This window comes from Seriola aureovittata, chromosome 19, assembly GCF_021018895.1.
Source record: "Seriola aureovittata isolate HTS-2021-v1 ecotype China chromosome 19, ASM2101889v1, whole genome shotgun sequence".
NCBI lineage: Eukaryota > Metazoa > Chordata > Actinopteri > Carangiformes > Carangidae > Seriola > Seriola aureovittata.
Window position 1 is genome coordinate 14,690,324 of NC_079382.1, and position 18,469 is coordinate 14,708,792.

Consider the following 18,469-nt stretch of genomic DNA (forward strand, 5'->3'; position numbering starts at 1 on the left):
CCACAGAACACATTTTGAGGTGTTGTTACAGATATATCTTTATTATAGATGCCTGATCTTTTTTAAAGAGATTGCAGTTCATACAGCCTGTTGATTATCTCTAAACTACAGTGTAAACAGAAACTTTGTTGGCATTAAGATAAGCTATAATCTTCTAATACTCAGCAATATTGTAAATTCTTACCCAACGCTAGAGGCTTTGCAAACATTACCCGACAACCAACATAAAAGTTAAAGGAGTAAGCAGCTGAATAATAAGCAGCATTAAGCCTGCAGTATTATAACACAGTCAGTAATACATCATGCTGCAGTGCATTGTTCATTCTCCAGCCCAGGCCAATAGGAGGAGGCGGCATCTTTCAAAAGCAGGGGGAAAGCCCTGAGCATGAGTAACAGACAGAGTCTCTACCTGAACTGCCTCTCTGGAGTCTCCACTCTCCCGTCGCCTCCTCCCACCCGCCCCTCAGCTCATGTCAGGAATACCTGTCATGCTCATTCTCAGTCGACACTGAACACCTCAGCTTAGTGGACCGTGAGGAGAATTAGTTATAGAGCTTCCTCCCAGTCCTGACCTGAAAGGAGAGGCAGGTAGGATTCCAGCAGGAGGAGAACACCTTATATAAGTTTTTCCTAGTAATGAATGAATATGTTTCTGCACTGGTATGTGACCTGCACCAGGTTGTGACTAATCAGCGGTTCCCAGGGAGTAAATCCCTCTCCAACAGGCTTCTTTCAGTGTCATGTTGACACAACACAGTGGCCCATCACTAATCTCCTGACCCTCTCTATCACTGGGCCCGACTTCAGGGTCCTCACATGACCAAAAATGAGGCGATAATAATAACAAGGGCCTCTGATTTCTACCTTTACATATGGCTGAAAGATTGCGATTAAAGCTGAAACGTGGACGTTCTCGCATCATATGACAAAATCCCACCTGTGTCGGGATGATAGATCCAAAAGGCAGGTGCAGGTTCCTGCGTCTATGTTTATAACAAATCCCTATACTGCTTGTGCAGAGATTAAATGGACCTTTCAATCGCGTTCACGACAAGAGTGACCTGTGTGTACACGAACGGCATCACGACCGCAACCTCCTGTCTTTTAATGGCCGAATAAACAAACCGGCAGACATAATAGTGCAGCGCTTTTGTCAAGGGAAAGGGCAGGGAGCTAGTTAAGGAAGGAGTCTGGCCCCACATGAAAAGAAACAGGGAGGAGGAGAGACGCCTGGGTGTTCCTCCAGCATTGTTCAGCCTTCTGCCTCTGAGGGACACCTGTCATTGGCTGGGCGGTTTACACAGGTGCCTTAACCCAGCCTGATTTGTTGGCCTCGAAAGTAGACTTCAGTCAACAGGTAGAGTGAAGGGAACAATAGTGATGATCCTGAGGAAGAGGGAGAGAGAGAGAGAGAGAAACAGAGAGAGAGAGAGTGGGAGGAGGGTGGGATGGCGAAAAGGAGAAATGGATTCTTTTGAAATCACCTGAGGGTTTGTGTGAGATAATCTGTTTGCCTTTTACCCACAGTCTCGCTGTGTAGGGTGGAGGAAGGTGTATCGGTGTGTTTGTGGTGCTCTAACTGTTGCTCAAGGATCCCTTTCTCTCAAGAAACTCCTCCTCCACCTCCTCCTCCAAGTGGCCCGAGCAAATTCAATCACCTATCTTTCAGTCCTCTCAGCTTCACCCCGTTCATAACCTCGGCCGTTTCCATGGTTACACCACTGTACCCGAGGCTCCGGTTAACTGGAGGGCTGCACTAAACTCGTGGTCTCTCATGGCACTGGCGCTTTGCCAAGAGACAGCCCTAATAATGTGATACTGTTACACCAACACCACACACCCTGGCTCGGAGAGCCCAAGCAACAAGGCTTGTTCGTACCACGTTGTTTGTGTTGACGTTTTGTATGTGTGTGTGTGCGTGAGTGTGTGTGTGTGTGTGTGTGTGTGTGTGTGTGTGTGTGTGTGTGTGTGTGTGTGTGTGTGTGTGTGTGTGTGTGTGTGCGTGTGTGTGCGTGTGTGGTCTTGCTGCCAGGGGGATTGCCAAGTTCCCTCTCACCCTGTGTGGAATGTGGCAGGCAAAGCAGACCTGTGTGTGTTTGTGTGAGCTGGATATAACTGTGGAGGGGGAGAAACTAGTTAAGCCGACACAATTAAGAGAAAGTATCAAACTCGCAGCAGTGCAGTTTGTAAATCACACTAAGGATAATGAGTCAAATTAAAATGCTTTTATGTCATGTTAAATTGGGTCATAAATACATTTGAGTTGTTCAAAGAAATCTTTCACCAGTTAAATCCAAATTAAATGCTCATATATCACTATTTTAAGGTTAATGTATGATTTCTAATGTAGTTCAACAGCTTGGTAACAAGCAATTGAGCCAATCAGAGAAATAAATATGTATTTGTAGGTTGCAATAATATTAAAAATGTATATAAATGCAAGCTGTTACATAAAGGCGCCTGCTTTGGTTGGTTTGTAATTCTGATAAATTGCTTTGAGGCATGCAAATAATCTCTAAGTAAACTTAAAATAGGATTGCACCTGTTCTCTATTTTCACAACCCAGCCACAGGTGGAAACCTGTTAATGTGAGCAATGGTGGTTTAATAACCATCTCTATTTAGAGAGAGGCTGACCTTTTGAAAACTGGGAATGTCTCTTGTTTCCTTTCCTCCTTTTAACTGTGGCCATGGTGATAAGGGGACAATGTGTGTGTTTTTGTGTGTGTCCGTGTGTGTAAGTGCATGTGTGCTGGTGTGTGAGTTAGAGGACACTGTTTCTGTGAGATTTCCTCTTCCCTAACAAACACTAACCAAATAAAGGTAATTGAATCACAGTGTGTCCACTCTGTGAGTGTGTGCGAGCATGAGTGTGTGTTGACTCTTTGTAAATGTGTTTGCAGAGCACTTAGCCAGGAAGCTCGAGCTTGTTTTTCAAGTTGTTTTTAGTCGTCCAAAAGTAGATCTACATGATTGAACAAAAACTGTCTCAGTTTTAGTTTAATTTTAGATGAACCACATAGATTTGGAGACAAAACGATAAGCTTAATTAATTTAAGTACTGAATTTAGCAATTGCAGCGAAGTATTGAAATGGGAGAAGCTACAACTGAAGTGTTTGTTTCTCCTCTGCAGCAGCCAGCTCATAAATGGGCCTGATAAGTCCAGAAAGACATTATATGACGGTGGCCAGGGGATCAGCTCTCTCCTTTTATCTGCATTTTCCTTCTCACAGGCTGGAATGTTAATGGTGGCTTTGTGATGGGGTTCAGCTCTTCTGAGTGACTGACAGGCCGACTGGCAGCTCTCAAAGACTCCTAATGGGAAAGCAGAGTTAGCTGAGAGACGTCAGTGTTTTTAAAGAATGAGAGCTTTTATTTGATTTCAAGCAGCCTCTGAGGTTAAATGAAAGTTCACTTAGTGCTTGTTCCATTAAATGGTTTATATAATGTTTCTATTCATAATCGTTGATACCAGCTGGTTGTGTGGCGCAAGTAAACATGGGTACTGGCAACCTTGATAACCTAACAGAAATCGAGCCTGAAAGGTGGTACATAGCTTACATAATTAAAAGCTTTAAAGGTCCCATTTTTTTACTTTTCCATGTTATATCTGAAGTGTTGATGGGCATAGCTGAGAGCGGTGACTGCTTTGTTGTGACATCACAAAGTTAGGGAAGTCGTGACGGCTCGTTTTAAGGCTCAGTTTCTGAATACAGGTCGTGTGCATTTATTTGTGGACTGAACGCTTTGATACTTTCACAGTAGTATTATAGCACCTAGGCTTGTTTTATAATCCAAAAAGACATGGAAAACTCACATTATACAATATGGGACATTTAAGATAGACAACAACAATCTATCATACTACCAGAACCAATGGTCTATTAAATTGTTCTTTGGTATATAAATAAGCTGACTATCATATTGCCAGAAGAGTGCTATTGTAAATCTGTGGGGAACATCCGACAGGCATGTATATACTGTATCGTTTTATGTTAACTGGCTTTAGAAATCATCCTTGGTAGGTTTTTAATATAAAACACTTTATTCTACAGCCATGACTGGAGGGCTGACGCTACCAGCTAAATAAGCTAAAGCTGCACTCTCTCCTCCTGTTGTTGCGGTATTCTTGGCCTGGAGGTGTCTTTTAGATGTAAGTAATTATCTGTCAGGGCTTGCTGACATGCAGCACTACCAATTGTCCATGGAAACACAACATTATGGAATGAAAAAGATCATGGAGGAGATTGTTGCGTGCTAGCAACTGCATATTGATAGTAGCATGAAATGAGGGAAAAGTGGTGAATTAGCCCAGGCAAGGCAAAACGGTGGTAGCAAGTTGGTTCCACTGCAATGAAATGAAGCATTTAGAGTGGGTTTTTTTTGTTGTATTTGCTTGCACGGGGATGCTTGTGCTACACATAGAAATTATGTGGATTGTGCTAGAGGGCTGCAATTGAATATCAGGAAGGTTTATGCATTCAGATACGGTCAAAGTGCTTATGGTAACAGCTGATTTGGCATCTTGCTGTCTTATAGGTTACCTGTCCAAAGTGTTGAGGAACTACACCGAGCAGGCCTGTGACGGAGACTTCCTGTCTGTTCGCTGCCCGCCTCGCACCACCATCACCGTCCAATCAGCTTTCTACGGAAGGAGAGGTGCGTCTGACTTCCAGCAGTGCCCTCAGACCTACCAGGCCCTCCTCAGTTCTTACAACGCCCGGGAGGATGATCGATATTGTTCTGTATCCACTGCACTACAGGTAATTAACTGAGCTCACACATTCCAGATAGAGTTTTGTATTAGAAATCCAACCTGTTATAATTTCAAGCTAGTATTAAAAGAGATTCCCATGTATCTGAAACTTGGATCTCATTTCGTTCCCCCCTTTGTTAGTTCACCCTTCACACACATACACGCCCTTGCTTTTGGGCTGCAAATCCTCCTGGGAGAAAGTGTCCTGTAAAATGGTCAAATTGGCCAAGGGTTAAATTTCGGAGGACCACTGATTATGTAACGCTTTGTGAAGAGGTTTTCCGGCAAATTACACTCTGTAAAGAGGAAGTGGGCTTGTATGTTCCCCTGACACAAAGCGATTTCATGGGGTCTTTGCCTTAGCATCCTCTCCTAAATTGGGATGCGGCTGGACTAGAAGCCCCGCTTTGCAGCACCAACACAACCACACACAAACACATCCTGTTCAGCATTCATTCAGTTGTTTTGTGTATTCTTAGTCCCCCTGCCTTCTAGTGTTAAACACCGTCCGTTTCCATAATAGACAGGGCAGCCATGAATGCACAGACACAGAGAGTGCATTGTGCTGAAGTGAGAGAATTACTGACTGCTGCGCCACCCACATTACTATACGTCACATTACTACAACCCTGAAGAATCTCATTCCACCACCTGTTCATCCCCCTTGTTCTGCGGGTATTGCAGCATAAATTCTCCATGTAAAGTTTATGGGTATCCCAGCTATGGCTGCAACTAATGATTGTTTTCATAGTGGATTAATGTACAGATCTTTGTAATTATTTTATGAAAAAACATCTATTAAAAAAAAAAATATATATATATATATATATTATTTTTTCTTTGTGTTTTCACTTGAATGATTAAGCAATTATTAAAATTAATGCAGATTTATTTTCTGACAATCAATGAATTGATTCATTGTTTCATCAATAATCCTGGTTTTTCTTCAACCAGGTGGCATGTACACGTCTTGTAATAGATCCAGTGCATTTCATCTTTGTGGTGTACACACACTAATCAGTGAAATCGCTCACAGTGAAGACCTACATGTGTTTTTTGGTGTGTTTATACGGGAAATCCACAGATCGTGTCCTTTATTTCCCCTCACAGTACTGCACCAACCACAGATCCCAGTGCTGCATTCCATGATCTGTTGTAACTAATGCTTCTCTTTTAATGTTAAATTCGGGGAAAGTCTCTGAACAGAATCCCCTCTGTCATTCCCCCAGCGAGTGGGATTTCAGTACAAGAGAATGTAGTGTGTTGGAATGTGCTCACCTGGGATACAGCAGGCTAAAAGATGATGAAACTAGAGAAGCAGACGGATGCCAGGAAATGAGTGGAATGGAGCTTTCCAGAGTTTTCATTCTCCTGTTCTCTTTTCTTTTTTTTCTCTTACCTGCTCCTCTCCTCCTTATTCCCATGGCTATAAGCAGCCTGTTTGAAGTGGTTTTAGGTTTGCCTGCTGCTGGTCTCACCATCGTTGGCTTATTGTTCTTCCTCTAAACCTATCTTTGGTCTTCTCCCGCTCTCTGTCACTCTTTCCTTCTTTAGAAAATGCTGGACGAGTGCCAAGACAGAAGGAGCTGTCAAGTCCTTGTCAACAGCCGCGTGTTTGGGACAGACCAGTGTCCTGGCAGCAGTAAATACCTCATTGTCTGGTACAAATGCAGACCTAGTAAGTCCCTCGTCACCTTGTATCCTGACAATGACACACACTTGTCTCTCTCTGTGCTTGGACCATGCTTTCTCTTTTCTCACACGCTTCCACATTTAGTCAGAAATAGACCAGGGGTGGGGTCACTTCATTTGCACAAGGGACAACCCAATTCCAACATTAACAATCAGTGTATTGAACAACTCTAGTGCTTCTCCGCAGCTATCTGATTATTATAAGGAAGCTAGAAGGAAGGCTTAGGCTGTATTGACCATCCTCATAACAACCAATGACCATCACATGGATATCTTTTCTGCCCTGTATTTGTCCACGTCCACATACAAGCTTAGGTGCTGCCATATTGAAACACAGATTTTAAGTGCACAAAAAACAGAGCATTTGTAGATTTTACATCATGCTTCTTTAAGAAAAAAATCACCTGCAAAAGCATCAGGTAGTGCTAGACTTGAAATACATTTTGTCTGCATGTTTTTTCCTCATTTGAGTTTATTACACTAAGTTATTTTAATGCAATTAAAGGAAACAGTTAAACAAAGGTAAACAAATCCCATTGAAAGACCAAGAACAACAGTGAGTCAATCCATCTCTCAATATTTTTCTGTAAATCTTGGTAATGGGTAACAAATAAATCTTTTTTAGTTAATGTTACTCAAACAGGAGTAAAAAATTTATTTGTTGGGAACTATTTTGTGTCGTTTGGTTAAAACACATCGGGTGCTCTAGTGAGTATTTACAGCACCAGGATGTTGTATGTGGAACTGACTCATAAACTACAGTTCCCATGTTTGTGATAATATTGGAACATGTCACCAAGTGCAACTATGAGGCTTACTGATGTGTTTTAATCTTGAGACAACAGTGGAGGAATAAGCCATGCATATCATACTTGGTACTTGGATCAATTCATTGCATTTGATATTTTCATGGGATTTATTGACAATAAGAAAAAAATAAATGTCACCATACAAGGGTATTTCAGTACTTCTGGTTTGATCAATTTATCCAATCATCTAACTTGACTATAAATTCTACACTGAATTATGTGTCACATTGTCTGTGTCTTTCCTTCTGTTGTCTTCTCTGCTCAATTTAAAAGAAAAAAAAATGTATTGCGTGCCTCCTCCTTTATCCCTCTCCTTGGCTCTCCCTGTGAGCCAGGAAGCTAAGAGTATCACTCCAGAGGGGAGCCACAACAGTGCAGTAATCCCACCCAGATTCTAGTCTCCATTCATGGCTCAGTGCTGTGCTGAGCCGAGCCGCACTGAGCTGTGCAACAGTTCACACTAGAGTGACCAGAAGTGGGCATTAATCCACTGATCCCCCTGCCCTCCCCACTTTTTCTTTCTCCACCGGACCCCGGGGCCAATCAACAGCTCTTTGTTCACTGTCACTTAACCAATGACTTCTCAGGGGAAGAGAGAAAGGCCGCATGGGGTGTTAGTGAGGTGCAACGGGCAGGTGTCACTGCCTCTGAAAGGAGAGGTGGATGGAGGACAGAGGAAGTGAGGGAGAAAAGGGAGGGAGTAAGAGAGAACAAGAGTGAATCCGTCACCAAAAGATATGACAAACCAGTACGACCCCTTTTCTGTGCCTTCTCCTCTTTCTGCATTCCTGTTCCACTCCCCACACGGTTGTAGAAGTGGTTGCTGTTGTGTTTTTATTTGTTGGCCAGCGGAGCTGCTCTGGCTGTCACAGGTCACTGTGGCTGGATGTGTGTGAGGAATGCCTCTGCATGGCTCTACATGTCCAGTGAGCAACTCTACCTCTGTTTCTGCCTGTTTACACTGAATTAAGCTAGGGTCCTGTCTTCTGTGCTTATTACAAGCTGCTCTACAGAGGTTTGATAAAATAAACATTGTGGGAAAAAATTAAAAATCAAAAGAAATCAAAAAGAAATCATTCCTTTTCATCTGAAAATGTCATTTCTGATGTAAAGACAACCAACAGTTTACTTAATGTTTTGTTTTGTGGTCAAGGCAAGACAGTTTTTTTTTCTGTTATAGCATTTTAGGAATCAAATCATGTAGAAAGCTGATATTTTAATGGAATATTCATAAATTCAAAATTGCTTCAATTATCTTATTTTCCTTTTGTGCTTTTTTGCTGGTTCGTAACATCTTGTATCCTCTCTTTCCGTGTCTCCAGACGAGTATAAGAGTAAGGTGGTTTGCGAGGAGGAGAGGATGAGGCTGAGCTGCAAGCGGGGTATGCAGATCGCCGTTTACTCCGCCATGTTTGGCCGAACTCAACAGGGCACCCTGGAGTGTCCCCTTCATCACAGGAGGGCGCCGTCAGTAGGTGAGTCTCATTCTTGCTCACTCACACTGCAGGTTACAAAACAGTTGAGTAGCTGAGGAAGCTGCATTTCTGCCATTTTCTTGCACCAAATAGATCAAATATAAGACGGGTCATAATATAGGTGGAGATTGTAGCAGCACTAAATAAAAATGCGTTGCACCATGAAGCTAGTTCTCACATTGAGAGTAGTTGTCACTAAATACAAACTGCCAGGAACAACTGTTCCAACTGACATAGCGAACATTAGCTTGTATATAATGTACGACCTGTTTAGATTGAAGAGTAAAAGAAGCAGCTAATATTAAATATTGTCGACGTACCTGACCTCATATTTGTAATGTTGTAAACTGGATGATTTCAAATTGCATCTCACTAAACTAACACAATTAGCTCAATTACCTTTGTTTGAAACTTCATGAATGAGAACTAAGCAAGGACACACAAACTTAGTGATGGATTTACAAACAGCGAGTGTGACCCAATCCTGGCTGAGGGTGCTGTGATGCTAGATGCTAAAGTGCTGTTTTATGATAATCTTATTCACTGATTATCCCCTTAGGAGGGTGGGCAAAGGTGATAATGTTTTTATTATCAATACTGTTTGACTTTATTATCTTTCGCTTTATTCATAGCATCAGTTTTGGGTTCAGTCTGAGGTGAGGAGAGGAATGAGATTTCTTACTTGAAAACACAAGCTGGGAATGTAAATCAGGTCTGCCTGGGTTTGCATGATGTTTAAAGTGAGTCTCCTTGTCCTGCTAATGTTGTTATACATAGTAATGAGTTGAAAGAGTGTAACCTAAGGTCACTCTGGGCTTTGATTTGTTCTTTTTCCCCAAGACGTTTTTTTTCTTTTTACAATAAGATATACCAGGAGACATCCGGCAGATGGGGAAAATGAAAGATTTTATTGATGAGTTTCACATGTCAGGGCTCGAACACCTCTGAACCACAAAGAGAACTACAAACGCCAGGCTCATAACTCATAGCTCAATCTCTCTTTTGTGAATTTTCTGCGACTTGGGTGATAATTGCCTCGAGATGCTGTCGGGGTTCGGTGGATTTTATCATTTCCTCGCCAGCTTCTTTGCTTCAGAGTCTCTACAACAAACGCATGTCTGCCACACCCGTACTTGACGTCAGCTATATAAAATGCCCCTTTTCTACTCGGGTAACTGATTGATAATTTAACTTTCAGAAAAATGTCACCATTCGGCATCTTCTTTATCTTACTCTGAAATGAAGAGTTACACTGTATAAAACCACTTCTCAAGCTCAGGTTGACACACACACACACACACACACACACACACACACACACACACACACACACACACACACACACACAGACATTGTCAGGGGAATTGGGGTGGAATGTAGATCAGATGTCTCTGTCATCCAAAGCGCAGAGTTTGGCCCGTAAAAAAGGGACAGTATTGAGTTCCCTCCAAGTATGTATGTGTGTGTACGTGCATGTGTTAGTGCACGGGATATCCAGATGTACTCTAGCTCTTGTTTAGGAGAATGTTAATGACTCTAAGCTTGGATACATGACAAGTCTTAGTATAACCATAGCTACTGTGCTGGTGGCCCTTGGCCTCTTTTGCCGGGCAGCTCATTTATTTCACTTTAGTCTGCGCTGCCTTTGTTTCGTTAATGTACAGGAGGAAATAGACACTGAGGTTTGTAAATAAGTAACCAGGGCAGGTCTAAGTTAACTGGGGAGTGTGTGTGCTAGAAACAGCCTGTGTGATGAAGCTGTGAAGGAAGGCAAAATATCATTCGCCATGATTCACAATTTAAATAATGAACAACAAACGTGCCCTGAAGTGTGTGTGTGCGTGTGTGTGTGCACACACACGTACGTCTTTGTGACAAAGGTGACAGGACAGGGTCAAAATAATGACCCAGGCGTCAGTCACTGGGTAATCAGAGAATATAAAGAATGGCAATGGCATTGTGTGAGTGTGTATGTGTATGTGTCTGTGTCTGTGTCTGTGTGTTGTTATGTTCTATATGAACACCGAGGGGCTGCTTTGAAGCAACCTCAGCCAGTTCTCTGTATGCAGGCGGACCAGGAATGTGCAACAGGTAGGTGTAAGCGGGTGGGACGGGGCTGGCCTGATATCTGGTTTCAGACTCAGGATTAAATACAGTAGCACTGATGGAAAAGTGACTCTACTGTTACAGTTATATGAAAGCCAGACTACAAGCGGTGTTTACTGTCAAATCACATGTTAACTTTGTGTGTGTTTACATCAACTGCACACTCAGACATACACATAACGCCTTGGTCTTCCTGTCCACCCATTCTGCAGCATGCTGTCCTACCTCTCCATCACGTAGACACGCACATGCTAAACACACTCCAACCTCCCACAAACACCTCCTGGGGCTGTTCCAGACTGTCTAGCGGTGCCCTGGTGGGATTTCCCCTGTCAGCTCCGTCTTTGATGTGGCTCCCATGTCACCAGGAGCAGGAAGTGAGGGTGTCTTGAGTGACAGCTCAGACACACACCATTAATTATTTTCAAATGCCCATCTCCCCCCCCTCCCCCTCTCCCCTTTTTGCCCCTCCTGCCCATGATAGTTTGTATGCCTCACACACGCATTTGTGTGTGTGTATTTGTGGTTCTGTGTGTTCTGAATAATCTCGGTCTTGGCAGTCACATTATGCGCAAGTTTGTTTTGCACCTATTTTGATTTGATGTCTCTTTAAACATGTGTTTGACTGTGCCAGCATGGTAGGTTATAGTAATCCCCCAAACCGCACTGTCCTGGCAAGCTCATCACTGCCTGAGGTGTGAGATCAACTCCTGAACTCATACAGCTTGCCGCACCTGTCCAGGTGAGCTATGTATAGTATTAGATGGAGAGATATCTCACTGTACGGCAGCGGGGATTTGCCTGTACACTGTTTCCCCAACAAATAATCACCTTACATGCTGTGTTTCTGTTTCATCCAGAGACCAAGATTGCAGTGTCTTTGAATGAACTCCAGATAATCATATTGTCTGAAAATCTTCTGGAGGTACTTTTCTAGTCTCCAAATCCTATTTAGCTTGCAGTCTATTTACCATCATGGAGAGCCGTATGCTTGTCGAATCCAAAGGCCCTGGAAAAGTGGAACAGACAAAAACAAGCGCATACACAGGCATGTGCGCACAAAAGTCAAGACCTCTTTGATCTTGTCTGTACCTTGGTTTTGAGGTGGGGTGGGATCGGTGGAGTTGGACAGGTCTTGGCGGCAATGGAGAATCCTCAAAGCAAAGGGGCCTGTTCAGCCCTCCTCTCTCATCTGCCCCATTACCATCACACACACCTCTTGACATCTAAATAGCCCCCCATGCTTGGCATACTGGGTCCCAGACTGACTTTTTTTTTTTTTTCTTCCTCTTCTTCTTTTTTTCAAGGCCTCTGCGCTTTCACTTTTGAGCATGTGCTTCGGACAAGGCCCACAGTAAGATGTTTGGAACTGTAAGCTCGGGCTGGTTGGACGATCACAGTGGCTTTTAAAAGCTGAGTATGCACAGCTGCAGTTCAAATTTGACACTTGGCTTTTTTGGAGGCCTGTTCCAGTTGTTAGGGTACAAGCTGCTTCACTGTAACTCTATCTGCAGTCCTCCTTGACTTTGATGCACACAGAGCAGATGAACAGCAGGACGCCGGTGTTGTTTTGGACTTCAGATTATTTTAAAGCTTGATGTTTGTATTCCAGCCACTAAAAACTTAACACTGCATGTATTTTCCATGATAACAGGTTCATGCAAGGTTCAGGCCAAAGGGTTACCAATGAGTGGAATTAAGATGTGGTGTTAACGTGATAACACACGTGTGCGTAGTGTTGACTCTTTTCGTACCATGTGCCTCTGACTCTAGGAATAACCTGCTATCAACTTACAAACACAGCTGAAGAAAACTTCTCATGTACAGTTGTGTGCACATTTATATTTGTCTGTGCAGGGGTGCTGTGACTTCTGCTGCACACTTCAACACTGGCAATGACTTGAAATACAATGTAATACTTGAATCCACGGTGTTACAGTAAGAGCTAATCCTCCTGAAGTGAATAGACCATTTACAGTAAAATGTGCGCGTAGGAGAGAGTCTCAAATTCATTAATGGCATTCACAGAAGGCACTTGGCGTGTGCAGGCCCTTTATACCCTATCACTGCGTCTGAAAGTAAGTCGCTTTTCTATTATACAAAGACTTTTAATCCCACAACAATGACTTAAGCCTCCCTATCAAATTATATGTATCGCAGGTGAGTCAGAGCAGAAGAGGAGACGAGTGCTTTTGACAAGTTTGTCCGCCCATTGTCTCTTGGAAATTCCAGGGAAGGTGTGTGTGGGTGGAAAAACCGGGACGTCTGTTACGGGGAGCTTTCTGGGAAAGGTTGCTGTGGATATACTTCATGTGCCTGTGTGTGCGTGTGTGTGTGTGTGTGTGTGTGTGTGTGTGTGTGTGTGTGTGTGTGTGTGTTGTGTGTGTGTGTGTGTGTGTGTGGGTGGGTTTGTTTATCTGGATGTGCACATGCTCAGAGGTTTGTTTTTATGTTAGGGGCAAACACACAAGTGCTGTCCTATAACTTTATGCAAAGCAGCAGCAGTGCAAGGTCAGTCCACCAGCATAAACTGCGTCCCACGATACACTCGCCCCCCCCCCCTACATTAGTCTTAACACAAGGGCTCTGTGACGAGTGAAACGCAACAGCAGCCATCACAACACACAACAGCTTCTATTTCAAATATTAATGTCATGTTGTGTTTTGTTGATTTACGACATTATGCTCAGTTAACTGGGAAGTTCGAGGCTGACGCTGGTGCAAGCAAGCAGAAAGTTAGATGTGCGACGGATGACTGATGTGACAAACGTTGCTGAGCCATATAGAGGCGCTGCTGGTACAGGGCAGCATGTCAACACACACTTGAAATGCATTCAACACAGAGAAGCAAACACACTCACACTGACAATGACGCCAGGTGTGGGTGATCAACTATAGGCCCGTTTTAAGAAAGACATACGACTCCTGTGTGTGTGTGTTTTTTTTGGGGTTTTTTTATGTGCGATTCTCTCTGTATCTGACCTCTGCATCTATGTTTCCTACTGTGTGTGTGTGAGAGTGAGAATAAGTGTGTGTGCTTGTCCAGGAAACTCCTCCCTTCCCTCAGCCGCTGCTTCTCTTGACTGTGGGCTTTCTCTTTTGAGTCATAGGCTTCCCTTGTTGGGTGTGTGGTTGAGAGAAAGGTTGTTGCACGGGCTTGGAGGTGGTTGGGGGTAAAGGTTAGAGGTAACAGGGGTTATTCATGCCCATTTCCCTCTCTATGTGTGTGTGTGTGTGTGTGTGTGTGTGTATAAGAGGACTGTGCTATGCTCGCCTGTCTGTGTTAAAGCCGCTAATGAGAGCCAGAGGAGGTCAGATCCTTGAGGAATGCTCTTTTAAAAACTACATACAAATGCTGTGTGTGCGGTTGCGTGCATGTATAAGCAGGGGAAAGCCGGTGAACAAAGAATAAATGTGTGTGTCTCCATCCTCTTGTCTCTAGAAGTCTCTATCTGTCTGTGAACCACCCCAGCCCCGCCCGTTCCTTCTGGGGGCCCCCCGCTCCAAACTAATCACCCAGCCAGGAATCAAAGCAGCAGCTAATGGGGGCCTGTCTGTCAGTAGACGGCCTCGTCGGTGGAGGAAAGTTTTCTGCGTGGCACACCGGCTCCAACGAGCCCTCAGGGAAGCAAGAGAGAGAGGGAGAACAAATTAAAGCACATCACGGGGGGACCAGGAGGCCTTTGTGCTGCAGCATCTGCTGAAGCAAATATAGATATACACACAGATCCACACAGGGACACACACCTTTCTGCACAAAGATTGACCTTGGTTATCGCACTTTGACCAGTAGCCGTCGTGGGAAAGAGATTTAGACAAAATATCTTCAAATGTTGCACATGCTTCTGGCTTTAAACAGCAGCGAGAGCTCAATGCTAAATAAATGGTTGATTTCTATTTATTTAGGATGGGCAGTTACATCTACAGGTCTGTGTCTTAAAGCGGAAAAAGGCCAACAGTGGGTGCTGATATTTTATCAGTTTGCACAGATTGTCAGATGATCAGCTGATGGGAATAATAACTACTTACATTCAGGGCTGCTTCCCTGGATCAGGTCGTACAATGCTGCTCCTTTAGCCCCGTGTTCAGGATGCAGCTCGCCATGTGATGCGAGGCAGCGCTCGAGTGCTGCTCGCTGTCACCCTTTTTTTATTTTAGTTATTTTATTGACTTCTTTCTGATAGATATTTCTTTGAAAACACACGCGGTGTGTGTTTGTGTGTGTGTGTGTGTGTGTGTGTAGGAGTGATGCTACAGTTTAGTTCTTGGTTGAAACTCCTCTCTGAGTGTTTTTGTAGAGCTGAAATGATTAGTCACTTAATCCCTTAGTTGATTAGTAGAACATTTTTCTGCAACTCTTGTTGTTTCAGTCATTTTTCAAGCAAAACAAGCAGTTTGAATATGTCACCTTGGCATCTGAGAAATTATAAATGGCAAATTATTTAACAGGCAGATTAACCAAAGATAGAAATATACTGTTAGAATATGTTGGCAGAACTCATCAACATAAGAATTATTTCTAAGAGTGTTAACTGCAGATGAAGCAGGTGGTGAATTTCCATTTCCAGTCAATGAATCTACATGTGTTTTATGTGACTGTGGGAAGTGTCTAACCTCTGAGGTGTCTGACTAGTTATCCAGTTACACTCACCGGTTCCCGCAGGCGTCCACCTCACGATGTTCTGCTCGCGAATCCCAGTGTGACGGCCCCAGCTGGGCAGAGTCCGGTTGCCCCTTCGAAACTGCGTCCGGATAGACAAAGACATTGATTCAGCTTCACATTTTTTAAAAAGCTTACCGACCTGGACTCGCAAGTTTTATTACCTAGATTCAGATATTACCATGGGATAAGGTGTGTCGTCTCTTGATTATAAGGCAGGATCACACAGTTATGGCCCATTCAAAGAATTCCCAATGTTGACCCTGTCTATGACCACTAGATTGTCGTCTCTCACTTCCTGACTGGGACATTTACCCTTTGACCTGTGACATAATTTGTTGGGGCCTGTTGACATGTGAGCCAAGCCTTAACCATCCTGTTCTCTTTACCTTTTTTTTTTTTTTTCTTCTGATGTCTCTGTGTGTCTCTGGGGCCCACCGGGGCAGACAGTGCAGACCCCAGTGTCCACTTTCAAAGGCTCATCTCCTTGTGTTGTTTTTAGGAGTTAGACGGACCGTAGGGACCAGGGAGGCATCCATGTGGAACCCAGGCCCACTCACATTCCCACAGAACTCAGCGGGAGGTTCCTCCGACTTTATTAGTGCTCCTCACACCTCCGTCTGTAGCGTCACTGAAGTTCATGAGGTGGAACATAGAGTACTGATACTGAGTGAACTTTTAAGATGTACAGTTTTGGTTTCCATAATCCATGATAATAAGAATTTAAGGAAGAACATCCACTCACGTATTTTATATTTTCTCTTCAGTCGTTTCTTCACATAATGAATTAGCAGTTTATTTTTCTCTGGGATGTTTTAGGTTCAGATCATTCGCCCATTAAAGTCAAAATGTAAAGCTAAGTACATTAATACTTTTGACTGGGGTTGTGATTATTATTTCAGACATAATCATGCAGCCCCACAATTCTGTGCTTTTCAAACAGGGCGTTTTGCCTAGCAACACATACCATCAACTGCAAACAATAATGCACATTTTAATGAATAATGAGAGCCTACATACACTGTCAGCTTTGTCTGGCTTTTAAAATAGACCTGAAACAATTAGTCGATTCATTAATTGTTAGAAAATCGATCAACAACAGTTTTGAAACTGGATTAATTCTTCAATATTTTTATTTTTCATGCAAAAATGCCAGAAATTGCTGGTTTCAGCTTCTTAAATGACAACATTTGCTGCTTTTCTTTGTTTTACATGATTAAAGACCTCAGTATCTTTAGGTTTGGGACTATAGTCTGCACGAAACAACAATCTGAAGATGGAAACTTGTGAAGGGACTTACTTTCCACCAAATTCCAATAATTTCCAATCGAGACCAATCGATTTTTATCACAACACCAATGATGTTTGTGTAAAATTTCGGCGCGTAAAACTGGCTTCATGAGCTCATTAAACACAGCAGGTTAGCGTATAATCTTTTTTAGTCCTGTTATTAACGTGAGAGGAAGGAAGTCAGAGCGGAAAAAAAGGGTAAAGAGAGGAAGAGCCTCATCCGTCCGTCCGCGCTCCACAGAGGACGAGAGCTGCAGAGGAGAGGCTCTGTACGAGCTGGCGGGTGCTTAGCGATGATGTATGAGGGCCCCATCCATTACTCTGTTCGGTCTCCATACACAAACACTCACACACCCACACATCCACACACACACACACACACACACACACACACACACACACACACACACACACACATATGATGGATCAGGTATCTCTTTAGACAATGTGAGGCCCCAGTAAGGTTTCTCTGTGTGGGTCTGATGTGGACAGAGGCTCCACCATGGGAGCTAAGAAAGGCTTTATGGGAAGGAGAGGAGTGTGTGTGAGAGATGTCTCCTGAACGAATATGTGTGTTTGGGTATGTGTGTGTTGTAGCTGACAGAGACTCATGTAGTCCCTTTGTGCCTGAAGTGCTACTTGTCCATCAAACACTCAACAGGTAGCAACTGGAACATTAAATATATCACTATTCACTTTTGATGGGTTAAAACCCACTGATTGACAAATGGCTCAAATCATCCAAATATTTTTCATTCGATTAACTTTTCGTTAAATGGCTAACTAATCAACCAATCATGTCAAATTATAGTCTTTTCCAGAAACCTCCCAAAGAAATGAGTCACAGCTACATTTCAGTTTTGCCAGTCGGTGACTTTCTCTCTTTATAAATGATTCACTCGTATAGTTGGGTAAACTGTATAGCTGTTAATCCGTCCGCTGTCTCTCCCCTCTCTGTCTCTCCCCTCTCTGTCTCTCTGTCAGACTGCCAGTCGTCTGTGGCTCTGCAGGTCCTCACCGCCCGCTGTCAGGGCAAGAAGAGCTGCCTGGTCCGAGCCTCCAGCCGAGACTTTGGAGATCCGTGTTACTCCGGCACCAGGAAGTACCTCAGTGTCATCTACACCTGTGGTGAGTCCCCAGCCGACACCCCTTCACTGAGGGCTTCGTTTTCCTGCCACCAGGGGGTGCTGCTCGCCTACTGATCAGCTTGTTGTCAGCTGTTCCAGGATTACTGGCTCTAAAAATGGGCAGAGAATAATTCAATTATTTTTCCGAGGTACGAGAATGATGACGCTGTCGGGTTCATCAGTGGACAGTACAGTTTCATTTAGGGCTCTTTCAACTTTTAAAATGCCACAAGCCCCAGGGGAAACAGCGTGTCCTGGCTACTATCATTGATCATTTCATGGACTTTTCATTTTTCTTTGAAATTAAATTGAAATTTTTCCTTATGGGACACGCGTTTACAATGACTTTTGAGACTAAACAGTTTCTGAAGGAATGCGATGTTTGTTTTTTTAGCTATTAAAGCTATTAAAGTTTTTTTTTTTCTTAGAGGGAGAAAGGAATGTCATGCAAGAAGTTCAAAGCTTAAAAACTTGTTTTCCACCCACAGAATGTAGTTAAAAAAAAAACAAAAAAAACTGGCATTGTATCTTCTGTTTTGACTTTATGTCTGTGC

At 43.3% G+C, this 18,469-nt stretch overlaps 1 protein-coding gene across 1 annotated transcript in view; it reads left to right on the top strand.

Moving 5' to 3' along the window:
• Positions 1 to 18,469, top strand: part of LOC130160801 (protein eva-1 homolog A) — a 72,821-nt gene that overhangs the window by 15,260 nt on the left and 39,092 nt on the right. Inside the window, exons 2-5 of the mRNA XM_056363526.1 lie at positions 4,540 to 4,763; positions 6,311 to 6,434; positions 8,580 to 8,732; positions 17,773 to 17,916. Of these exons, the coding sequence (XP_056219501.1) occupies positions 4,540 to 4,763; positions 6,311 to 6,434; positions 8,580 to 8,732; positions 17,773 to 17,916 (645 nt within the window). The remainder of the gene's footprint in view (positions 1 to 4,539; positions 4,764 to 6,310; positions 6,435 to 8,579; positions 8,733 to 17,772; positions 17,917 to 18,469) is intronic.